The sequence below is a fragment of the Zerene cesonia genome, chromosome 22 (assembly GCF_012273895.1).
Source record: "Zerene cesonia ecotype Mississippi chromosome 22, Zerene_cesonia_1.1, whole genome shotgun sequence".
Classification (NCBI taxonomy): domain Eukaryota; kingdom Metazoa; phylum Arthropoda; class Insecta; order Lepidoptera; family Pieridae; genus Zerene; species Zerene cesonia.
Window position 1 is genome coordinate 5,083,252 of NC_052123.1, and position 13,355 is coordinate 5,096,606.

General features: G+C 33.6%; 1 protein-coding gene across 1 annotated transcript; it reads left to right on the top strand.

Annotated features, from left to right (window-relative positions):
* The first annotated feature begins 451 nt into the window (after positions 1–451).
* LOC119836114 lies at positions 452–13,001 on the top strand. Its single transcript, XM_038361366.1, has 5 exons — positions 452–725; positions 5,652–5,792; positions 9,341–9,515; positions 11,066–11,122; positions 12,086–13,001. Exons 1-5 carry the CDS (start codon positions 712–714, stop codon positions 12,947–12,949), a joined length of 1,251 nt encoding a protein of 416 aa, XP_038217294.1. The 5' UTR covers positions 452–711; the 3' UTR covers positions 12,950–13,001.
* Positions 13,002–13,355: the final 354 nt, after the last annotated feature.

The window sequence follows — 13,355 nt, forward strand, 5'->3', positions numbered from 1 at the left end:
GCATTGAATATTGATCATAAACAGTCATAACAATTATTTGCATTTAATATGGTATGGAATTTAAACCCTGTTGTAAAGACACAAGTTTCAAAATTGAAAATAATCATGTTATTTTAAAAAACATGTTAAATGAAACCTTGTATTGTAGAAAAAATAGCTTTTAAAATTAATGGTTCTACTTAGTAAGCCTTTACCATTTCACCAATGATATTTCTATTACCAACCAGCCTTAAAAATAATTCACAGATAACCCAAAATCTCGGTCGTTGACCCGCAACGAAAAAATAAAACTAATAATTACTCCAGTCGTACCTGAAACATGAAGCAAAAAAAACTAAGAGAAACTTTTATAACAATCTCAAAGCAAAATCAGCTGGAATACGTATTTAAACGCGACAAACTTGCAAAACTTATAATAGGGAGTACTTTCTATACAACTTGTATTAAAAGAGCTTGTTTAAATTCGCGCTGTCATTATGTTAACTGCTTCCCGCGCATTTTGACATTTGCCGCCATATTGATTTCTTTTTGATGGTGAAAAAAGCTTGATGATGAATTGTGACGAATAATGAATTGATTAATTGAAATAATTTTTATAAATTGGAGTTTTTTGGAATTGTAATTATTAAATATATCGAAAAAATAATTACTCATAATTCTTGTTGAGTGAAAACTTTTGAATTACTATTATTTGGATTGCAAAATAACACAATGGAATATATAAGGTGAGTTTATATTAAGCTGTTATCATTTTATTACGAATTTTCCTTATGTATACCTTCTGCTCTAAATTAATATAATTTGTAATAAGCCTGAATCGGTGTTACCTGAATAAATAAATGTGTTAACAATACCTTTAATGCAGTTTTTGCAGCTAAATAGAACGATACGATACGATAAGAACGAAATTCGCGTCAAAATTAAAATTTTATTAAGACCTTAGTATTATATTACTAGCGGTCCGACCCGGCTTCGCCCGTGGTACTTTAATAGCCTATAAGCCTTCTTCAATAAATGGGCATATCTAACACTGAAATAATTTTTCAAATCGGACCAGTAGTTTCGTTAGTGCTTTAAAAAAACAAACAAACTTACAGCTTTTTAATATTAGTATCTACAGATATTTTTCGACTTCATTTGTCTCCCGTGTGATCGCATTTATAATTTAGTCTAGTTCTGACAATTTAGAGGCGGTTCATATAAAATAATTATGATAATTTTCATTTCATATAAAAGGTTACTAATTTATATTGACAGTTTAAGCAACAACTTTATTAATTGTACTCGTTTAAATATCTTTCCTCGTAATACTAATAAGCACTAGAAAATATCTATTGCAATAAGTCTAGACTCTAGACCAAGAAATAATATTTTAATCAGCTAAGTAGATTGAGGGATTACGCTCGGAAAAACAAACTCGTAAAATGATTTTATATTATTTAATTAAGTATTCAAACAAATAATATAAAGTCTGTTTGCTTGAACGTGTTTATCTCAGTAAATACTGGACTGATTTCAAAAATTCTCTCACCGTTTGATAAATACGTTTTAGGCTATATCGCTGTAGGCGTATAAATGTACTACAGGCGAAGCCGGGTGGGACCGCTTGTACTTATTATAAAAATTAAAAGACTCAATTGCTTGGCGTCTACCATGAAACATATTTTAATCCGTATTTATGTGAGTTTGTGCTAAAAACTTCACTTAGACTTGACATACAACACACTTCCAATATTGTTTTCTTATAATTTCTCTAGTTGTATCTAAGGATGAGTCTATGTTTGTTACTCTTTCACGCAAAAACTACTGATCCGATTGCAACGAAATTTAGTACGTAGACAGCTACCACTGGAATAACATATAGGCCGCTTTTTATCCCGATATTCCTACGGGATACGGACTTACGCGGGTGAAACCGTGGGGCGCAGCTAGTACTCCATAAAGTTCTTTGTCCCACCCAAACCAATGAAGTCATAAAACAAAAGTTATATTTTTAATATTATATCGTTAAATGAGAGAAAGGCATTCAGACCAAATTATTTAAAGTGAAACTCGCTTATCGAATAATGTATTATTTGAATGTTTATTTTATTATTCTGCCGTTATGCGATATCTTGTGTTAATTAATATAATCGAAAAAGAGAATATGTTTTAAATGATTGTATAATGATGAAGTACAAATTATGTGCCAGTTTGTTTTTATTATGTATGTTTATTTCGCTCAGACAATTTTCGTATGTTTACCTAAAGTCATATTTATACATAATAAAAACAAAAGGATTCAATCGATAGAAAGATGTTTTAAAATACACCTTCAATACACCAGTTACCAAAATCGAGTTTTGGAAAACTTCTTGTTGTTTAAATCGATTTCATTTGATTTGAGTTGCAACGGGCATAACTATTATAAGTACAAGTTGCTCATCCATTTTTTTTATAAATTCTATGCTTATGAGCTAGCTAAAAATAGCACATTTTATTTTTTAATCAATCATCAAACATGACAACACGTTATAAGAATCCTAAATTGAATTGTTTCCGCAAATAACCAGCAATCAATGTCTTTAAAATGAAAAAAAAAACGCAACGTTTGTTATCTTGATTGCATCATTGTGTCGTGTGAACTCGGCCATGGATCGGCGCCATATTGTCGTTGTCATGGCAACGCCATTGTTTTCCCGCGCCTGAGAAAATGGCGGGCTTTGCGCTAGGGATGATAGATTATTGATATAGCTCTGAGCCGAATGCCGTGTTGTTTTTACAAATTGAACATAAATTATGGAAGAGATATTTTCGAATGGAAATTAAACATACCAATATTAACACACCAAATAATTAAATATGTACCAATTTAAAATGTTTAAATTCGTAGCGTCCTATTATCAATTTAATTATGTCAAAATATTCTTTTTACATATAAGCATAGAAAATTTTATGTTAAATTTGTCTATAAAAATAAGAATAAATTGAAATACTTCTATTGAATTTTACTTAAAATCAAAAAACTAATCTCATTTGATGTTAGATAGGGGTGTGGGCCTTTGTAACTGTCTAAGTGTCATTCTGCAGCTCATGTTTTGTTAATCATTGTGTATAGGTAATATATTACAGTGCTGAGAAGTAAATGAGATATTATTAATATTAATTTATTACTTAACTCATACTTAAGGAGTGTCAACCCTACATCGTTTTTAGGCTCCTCTATCTGTCTATATCTTTTAAATCAAAAGAGATAAGATATACTTTCAGGGTGTAATTATATATTTGCTACAGAGTAAAGCTTCTATTTTAAAAAGCAGTGATGGCTCAGAGGTGAGATCCGGACTTCAATATCGATAAGTCGGGGTTCGAGACCGGGCGAGCGTGCAGGAAATAAATTGATTTTTCTATCTATCTGCACACGTGAATAACATCACCACTGCTTAAAACGGTGAAGGAAAACGTCGTGAGGACACCGGCATGTCCAAGAATCAAAAGTCCGACGACATGTGACATCTGCCAACCCGCACTTGGCCAGCGTGGTGGATTATGGCCTGAACCCTCATATGAGGCCTGTGTCCCGGCAGTGAGAACATATATGGGCTGACGGTGATGATAGGTTTTATAATGAAGTAGATTCATGTTATTTTTGTGTTATTTAGAATTTCTACTTAAAAATTTATTTTAATAAGAATACGTCACGCTTACATTTGAACAGGTACAACAACAACTATAAAAATTTAATATGTGAACTGTAATATGCCAACAATTGTGTAAATTATATCAAACCATTCAGGAAAATCCTAAAAAAGAAACGCAGACGGAGTCACGGGCATTAAAAAGTAGCTTGAATAAAAGTGTGCCAAAAGTTGATTCAACCAATAAATAGCAAAATATAAACACCCGAATACGTTTCTAAGTAAATTAGATATGAACAATATATGATACAGTCAAGCGTGAGTTATTGTTGGGAAATTGGGTTGAAAATTTCACTGGGGAATTTCGTTTAGATAACTATGTACTTTTGCTCTGCGATATGCTATCTGTGTTTTAACGTGTTTTTTAGTAAGGCGGCATTTTTGAATTCGAATTTGGAACGGGGTTTGAAAGTGTAATTCGAATTTTTGAATTTTTAAATTACAATTTTGGAATTGGTTTGTTGCGGTTACGGTATACAAATCCTAATATAAACGCGAAATTTTGTAAGTATGGATGGATGGATGTATGAATGTTTGTTGCTTTTTCACGCTAAAGCTTATCGCATCTGTATGAAGCTTGGTACAGACATAGATTATTGTCTTGATTAGCGCAAAGACTACTTTTTACCCGGGTACCACGCGGGTGATGCCGCGGGTTACAGCTAGTTGAAACATAATTTATATTCGTAATACTAGCCAACTGTTTAACAATTTATTTAATGTGAATATGTAATGGACGTAGTTAGTTTATAAGGGATATTTAGGTTTTATATATAGAGACAAAATGCTATGTCAAAATGTGTTATGTAATGTAAATTATTTAGTAGATAGTTCCCAGAGTGTTTAATGAATGACTAGACAGTATATTTAGCACTTACCTAGTTCCAGTCTGAGCCTATATTTAACTATAATTTGCTTTGTGAAACGTCTAGAGCGCTTATTACAAGATGTCTAATTTCATAATAAATAAGTGCTAATATTGCTTGCTAATACATTATTTATAATATACATGAAGTCTGGCCCGGCTTCGTCCGTGGTACATACATAGCCTATAGCGCAGGTATCACGTATATGTACACCTGTGATTTTTTTTTACAAACGGTTCAGTATTTCCTGGCATTAGCAAGTAAAAAGAAGCAACCAAACAACGTCCTTTCGGTTTATGTTATTTACAGCTTTTTATAAGTACAGATTTTATAGCTTAAATAAAAGTGTGAGCTATGACACCATAGACAGACACGCTACTCATTTACACACAGACACGTCGTTTTTGCGTTAGGGGTTAATCATCATCATCATCATCAGCCCATATATATTCCCACTGCTGGAACAAAGACCTCCTTTTGGAGGTTCGGGTCTCGAAGCCCGACTTATCGATTTTAAGTCCAAGTCGTCACCACTGAGCCACCTCTGCTTCAGGGGTTAAAATAATAAAATTAATGTAAAACACCAGAGAACACTGGATAATTACAGAATCACATAAATTGTTAAACTATCTCTTAGACAGATTATACGTAGACCATTAGGATAACAAGATAAAATCATGAAATCATGTATTGTCACCTTTTGATTTGACCTGATTCTTCAAATCTTTCGTTTCGAAGTAGGTCAAAATTGAGCCTAAAGGAGTCGATTACATTCCAAGTAGAAGTTAATAAGCTGAAAAATGTAAGATAACTAAAAAAGGTATTTAGAAATTAAAAACTTTTTAACGGATTTTAAACGCGATTTATTCATTATATTATTAACCCGACGTTTCGAACACTTTACAGCGAATAATATAAATAATATAATAAATAAATCGCGTTTAAAATCCGTTAAAAAGTTTTTTAATTTCTAAATGTATAATACTCGCGTAAAATCAAACACAAGAAAATACTAAAAAAGGTGTGGCTTTACACAGTTTTCTGACACAGTTTGAAAAGGGATACAGTGTTATAGATGCAAAATGTTCAGAAATATTATTTGTTCCAGTGCCATGGTCTATCTTATACTTGGTGTAGTGCAAGCCCAGGACATCTCCACGCCATCCAGCCTCCTCCAGCCAAGAGATTACAGTCGTCATCCTTACCAGATCAGACAGTACTTAGAGGAAGTGACGCCTGAACCGACGAAGTAAGTCTGTTAATTCTTTATTTATTTATAATACTTTATTGTACAAAACAGAAAGAAAAGTTTATACAAAATATAATATGGCACAATGATATTTTGTACAAAAGGCGGCCTTATTGCTAGACAGCAATCTCTGCCAGGCAACCTTTATGATGGTCTTGAAATGTTTTTCTTGGTGATACTTTATAGCAGGGTTGATTTAGCCATTGGGGGTAAAAGGCCTGGCTGGTAACCCCTACCGTTAATAGTGGATGGCGGCCACCGTTGGGTTTTAGTGGGTATGGCTTTGTCGAGTCCCACATACCCCCATATATATCCATATACCATGTAGTCCCATATACCATGCAGTAAAACTGCAGAGGTGGGAATCCGTAAAAGCATTTTCTAGCGTTAAAAAGGGGTGATTTAGCCACATTAAGCAGAAGTTTACTGAGATTTAGTGCCGTGGCTTCACTAAAACGGCTCAACCTAACACAGTGGAGTTTAGACGATAAAGTAGAGCAGTGGGAGTCCGACATAACCCAGGGGCTTTTCCACGAACGCCATGGGTTAAAACATTCTCCAATGCTCAATTCTCAAAAAAGGTTTTATATAGCGAGAACTTCGTACTGGCTGTGTATGGTTTTGTATTTACTGATTTTCATAGTTTCTATTAGGTAAAGGACGTCGTTTAAAAATGGATGAATAACGTTCGTTTCAATAACAAACGATCTATGCAATAACTCTTTAATAATTAAAAATCATATTCATAAACGCTTAACTCAAACCCATCCATAAGTCACCGCGTAAAGTGTAGCTTACCCCCACCAATATAAAATAGTAAACAAACCGACGAGTTCTAAAACTGATAGTAAACGGTCGTTTAGCTGAATAGTTAAATGTTTTAGCCGGACATCGAACTGGCTATCGATTTCTCATTAGCTAGGTATAGCATGGACATAGAGTTCTAGATAGTTTCTTTGAAATTACCTATTAAAGACTAAGTCAGCGTCAGTGCAATGCAATTAATTGCATTACATTATCACGCGAATTTTTTCATTTGAAAACGTTCCATATACGCATGCATATAGATCACTTTTAACGACCTAATGAAATAATCGTGTATCTAATCTGACCCCAATGTAAACACAATGAAACTAAACTATTCAATGAATACAACGAAGATATTCGCAATCATGCAATCCAGGATCTCCAGAAAAACATAATTAAAAAAAAAAAAAAAAATGTTAATCTTTCGTTCTACTTACAATAATATTATTATTATTATATGTATCACTCCTAGGGAAGGAACAGGTCCTCTTAACACAGGTATTACCTAGCAAGAGGGCCTGAGCCACAATCCACTGGTACAATAATGTAAAAACCTACTAAATAAAGATTTATTATTATTATTTATATACATGTAATCCTATCAAGTTATAAATACAAAATGAATGAGATGATATGATGTATATTATTCAGCCTGTATTCTGCGTATATAATACACAGTATCATGTTATCTGTGCTATAAAAATAATTGAATGGTACATCCAGTACTTTATGTCCCTTTTGACGTCCATTACAGGGAATCATCACTATTAGGATGGAATTTAACAATTAGTTATAATCTGATTTATCTTAAAGGCTTTCATTTAGCTATCTAAACATTTATTATCTGTACAAGACTTGATTAACACGTGACCTCGTCTATATTTTGGTATATTTTCATTCTTTATTCAATTCTTGGTTCTAAGTTATTAGTCTAATTAAGTATAACACAACAATATAAAAATCTCATATCTTAATTATCAAAACTCGAGCTGTTAGAATACACTTCAGAAATGGTTGTTGTTTAAATACAATATTTGATGAAAAAGTTTTAACCTAGGATTAAAAAATCAGCCCTAAGTAAGCAAGTGTCTATGAACAGAATATTTTAATTGTTTAGAATAAAAAACTATAGTCCACATTATATTCTTACTTCAGTATTTTTTGGCCAAAATCAACCTATTTATAAACAGGATAAGGTTGGTTTAATCTATGCTAATATTATAAAGCTGAAGAGTTTGTTTGAACGCACTAATCTCAAGAACTACTAGTCCAATTTGAAAAATTATTTCAGTTTTAGATAGCCCATTTATTGAGGAAGGCTTATATGTACCACGGGGGAAAACGGGGCAGACCGCTAGTTACTAATACATTTAAATAATATGGCCCTAGCATTTAAATGTTTACTACAACTACTACTAACATTTCGTTTATGTTTAACATTTTATGTTAATAAACTTGACTTCTCGACGATACACAAACTAAAAATCAGTAAGACTTCGCAGAAACAGTTTATAACCGTTTATAGATTATATCAATTTGAGGTGAATATATCCCTTTTTTATGTCATCGTCAGCAATGGAGCTGGTGGGTCGCCTGATGGTAAGCTACCGCCCATGAAAATTTGTTGAAGATGGTTTGCGTACCTTACGCCTGCACAAATGGATTGCTGACTTTCAATTGGAAAGAGAATTGACGAAAGGGATAAAGAATAAGACTGCCAGTCCTATTCTTTATTAGTTAGGGAAAAGATATGGGACTCCGGCTCCCCCCTTTCCGAACGAAACACAATAGCATTCTACTATTTCACGCCGGTCTTCTGTAAATTCCTAAACAACTTGTTACTAAGAATTTTTTTTTTTTTTATGTCATAGTCGGCAATGGAGCTGGTGGGTCGCCTGATGGTAAGCGCTACCACCGCCCATGAACATTTGGAGAGGCATAAGGTCAATCGCAGACCTTTCGCCTCTACAAATGGATTGCCGACTTTAATTGGGACGGGAATGGGAAAGGATTGATGAGAGGAATAAAGGAAAGGACTGGGAAAGGTAAGGAAAAGGATATGGACCTCCGGCTCCCCCACTCACCGCACGAAACATAATAGCAAGCTATTATTTCACGCCGGTTTTCTGTGGGGGTGTGGTACTTCCCCGGTGCGAGCTGGCCCAATTCGTGCCGAAGCGTGCTCGACTCCCACAATAATAATGTTAGGTTTGTCTCAACTCAATAGCAAAATTATAACTTTGAGACGTTAAAAAACTTTGAAGAAACTTCCGAAGGTGGAAGTTTACTAGGACAAGTATAGTTTGCTTTTTATTGATTGATTACAAATTTTGTCTATAGCTGGTGGAACAAACTGAACTTCTGTGATATTAAAATCACCCTAGGAAATTATAGTTGCTATATAAAGAAGTAAAGACTTTCTCTTTCATTCTGTTTGTATATTTGAATGTGGGAGTCGAGCGCGCTACTGAATTGGGCTAGCTTGCACCGGGGAATTACCACAACCCAAATAGTAGCATGCAACTGTGTTTCATTCAGTGAGTGGGGGACCCGGAGGCCCGTTTTCCTTTTCCTCACCTTTATAGTCCATGATTCCTTCTTTGCTGTCCTCAATCCTTTAATATACCTTGCTTGTTTCCCGCTTTTAATTGGCTTAAGGATAAGGAAAGGAAATTTTAATTCAACTTTTTTGCTAAACAAATCTTTACCATGTTTAATAATTATTATCACATCGTTCGCAGGCAAGGTCCAGTCCTCTTCCCGAACGACGCCCCCCCACCACCGCGACCTCCCCTGGTGGTGACATCTCGCCCTCTCGCAGAATCCGTAGCCAGAAGTGAACTGAACAACACGGCAGCAGCTTCCACATATATACGACCCGTGTATCGACAGAATTTTAATGGATTCCGATTAGCTGTGAGTTATTAATTTTATTTTATTTTTTAACTAGAAAACGAAGACTGATTTTAAGTGAAGGTATGTTTATATATACCTTATAACTCTGTGTGCAAACGTATACATACATTACAGTTTTCAGTATCAGAGCTTTGGTAAATTCATCTAGTCGCTTTTATTTGTGTAAATATGCAAATCATAAAACAATAAATCTGGATCTAGATAATTCCCTATGAAATTTTTCTTTCCTTCATAATATCTTTACTTTGATTGGTTTAAATTTCGTTGGAATTCAAACTCGAGAGAGAATATGTATTCATATAAGATATCTTGAGAAAGCGCTTTTAAATCTTCATATTATAAATCTATAGGATAAATCAGCTGTTTTAAAACTAACCTTACACAAAATCTTCATACTATGAGATGTTTAACTCCCTATAAGAACAAAAATTCTCAAAGTAACAAAACCACCTACAAAAAGATAGCAGAAATATGAGAAAATATACCATAAGAAAAACATTTACATATGCCCATTATTCTAGAAACAAAGCCTATTATACTCCGTACCTCGCCTGTCAAACGCACCACGCATTTCAGGTGTACCATCTCTAGTTATTTTTATGAAAAACTACAGCAAAAACACTATACAATAAGTGCGTATTATCCACTTAGGAGGGCAAACAAACACCTGCCTTCACACACAGCTCAACTACAATCAATCAAATCAATAGGGGCCGGATATAATATAAAGATACCTTCCGCGATACGGCCTCGGAAAAGTGGCGGGAATTTATTTATGTTCTTATATAGATGAATTCACTTTGTTTCTTGTGATACGTAAAAGTAATACGAAAGGATACAAATTCCATTTGAGAGGTTTAGGATTCAGTCTTAAAACTATACTGCAAACGTTAATAAAATGAATATGGGTTACATTTCTAACCTTCTGTACATTTAAATTCATCGAAATCGATGCAATGATTAGGACGCTACACACAGTTACTTCATTAAGTACTAACCGAAACGGCGAGTGTTTTATCGTACATCTGTCTCTTAATTCTAAATATTCGCGTAATCTGTCAACGCGTAAAATGAAAATAAACATGATTCCTACTTATGGGAGAAAGTTTCCAAGAATGTATGGATGTTGCTCATTGTTTAACGCAAATCAAATCGTCTCTGTATAAACTTTAGTGAAACTGCAGGCTCGAGCTAATTCTACCTATTTCCTTTATCTCACCCTTTCCAGTCCAGGCCTTCTTTCCATTTGTCAATCCTTTCTTTAAACTCTTCCACTAAAAACCGGGAAGCGCATTCGCAGAGGAACTATCTCTGCGAATGTTTATGAGTGGTGGTGATCGCTTACCATCAGAACCACCAGCTAAGGTGCCCATTACTACGTAAAAAAAAAGAAAAAAAAACTAATTCTAGAAACGTTGCAAGCAAATCTAAAATCCTTCATTCGTTATAAGGTTATAACTGTCTGACAAACATAACTTTCTTTCATGTTTCCTCACAATCGAAGAATAACTAACTAAAACTATTATATTCATACAATTATATGTTTCCAGACTCAGCCACCCGCATCACAATACAATGCCCCAGATCGTGATCTCGACTATAATGAGGCAAGTAAAAAACATACTAAGTTAAATAATATTCCATTGAATAACTATTTAATTAATAGCCTATTTAAGGGCTAATTTCTATAAACTATAAGAGGAGATATTTGTTATTTTAGGTAGATTTCAATTGATCTACCATACCAAAAGCTACCTTCTTCAGGATTTTTAATTACATATACGCTTCTTGGCCCGCCTAGTAATCAAATTTTTTCTATTCTTTCAAAATTTCTCATTTATAAAGCATTTCAATGCTATAAAACTAAAAATTAAATATACGCTTCTTTTTATCCTTTTATAAGTCCCGTGATTTGGGGTATGGGGCTGATGCATTTCATAAGTGAAATATATGTTCTTTACGAACAAGGAGGGAATCAGCCCGATACCAAATAAAATAATAATAGCCTGGTCTATTGTATGTGAATCTCTTTCAAGGTTCATCAATATTTTAATAATTTTCCTAGTTATATCCTACTATAAAAAAATAATATTATAATTGCGAAAGTTTGTAAGGATGTGTGTGTGTTTGTTGCTATTTCACACTAAAACTACTTAACCGATTGCAATGAAATTTAGTACGTAGACAGCTGGACTACTGGAATAACATATAGGCATTGTATCCTGATATTCCTACGGGATATGGACTTACGCGGGTGAAACCGCGGGGTGCAGCTAGTGATTTTTATTCTGATGATGATTGAATATCGAACGCACACTACACATCTTAATTATCAGGGATAGTTACTACAGCATTAATTGAATAGAGATTTCTATTCATAACAATAAAACATTGAAATTTATATTTGAATTCACAACAAGCCTAATAACATATATTTAATACATCACAAGACTCCTGTTATCTGCTCCTTGTAAATATAAGTAATCATTTTTTAATATAATATTAAATCCCTTCCTACATCATCGTAACGTAACGTCCTACAATTCAATATCTTCCTAAACAATTTACAGGGACAGAACTACGCATTCTCGTACATTGTAAAAGACCAAAAGACCGGTGACGACTTCTCCCACAAGCAAGAAAGCTCGGGCTCCGCAACCAACGGGGAGTACAGGGTTCGACTCCCGGACGGCAGAGTGCAAATAGTTTCATATACAGCAGACGAAAATGGCTACAAAGCTAACGTTAGATATGATGATGAAATAAAACCCAATGTTAATTATATGAACAACTACAAAGATAATTATAATACAAATATCAATATCAAAGACAATTATAGTGCGAATCAAAATTATAAAATCAATGATAATTATAATCTCAATTATAACCTTAATCCTGTAAACAAAGCTAATAATTACGATTATAATTCATTCAACTATAGAGACGAAATACCAGTTAAAGAAAACGTATACGACTCTAAAGAATATTACGATTACTCAGCTGAGAATTATAAACACCCAGATGACTATCTGTTCCATCCATCCACGACTCTCACACCTTTTCATCCATCCACGACTATCGGACCTTTTCATCCATCCACAACGATCAAACCTTTTATTCCTTCCCTGTCATACAAATTTACTCCAAAACCTGTTTCCACAGTACGGCCATCGTATGATGACATAAAGCATTTGTTCACAACGCCAAATTACGTAAATAATATAGAAGTAAATAGTCCTTCATCATACAAATTTAATGATGTGGTTCGGATTGGGGGTAAACAGAATTACATTAACAATTTAATATCTACAACACCAACCTCTTATATAGTATCTTCTGTAAACAGCGCGACTGAGCGCATTAATTCAAAACCAGTTCTGTCCGATAGTTTTTATACGCGAATCAATAAATATTTGAGTTTCAAAAAGAAATAAATACATAAATCAGATTTCTCATGAAAATCACGAAAACGAATCAGTTCTCTTCCTTTACTTTTCTCTTCCTTTACAGTTATAGCGTGGAAAGACAAACTAGCGGACAGTATCTTTCACGTTTATTATTGGCTTTCAACTATTTCCTTTGCAAATAAAAAATGTGTTTCCAATTATTTTTTTATTTAAGCTGTTAGTGTTAACAGCTGTTTATTTATAAGTTATGTAATTTTAAGGTGTTAATAGCTGTATTTAGGGATTATTTAACTGCCTATTTATTTCGATTAATAAATGTTATAAAATAAAATTATTTCTTTTTTTTATTCCTCACATTTTAAGTTATATTTTTCCACTATCTGAACTTTTAATGGGCTTTTATATAAAGCTGATAATATTTTAATAGCATTGC

Coding starts and splice junctions, on each gene's coding strand:
- LOC119836114 (XM_038361366.1), top strand. Junction 9,516..11,065: donor TTAATGGATTCCGATTAGCT/GTGAGTTATTAA, acceptor ATATGTTTCCAG/ACTCAGCCACCCGCATCACA. Junction 11,123..12,085: donor GTGATCTCGACTATAATGAG/GCAAGTAAAAAA, acceptor AACAATTTACAG/GGACAGAACTACGCATTCTC.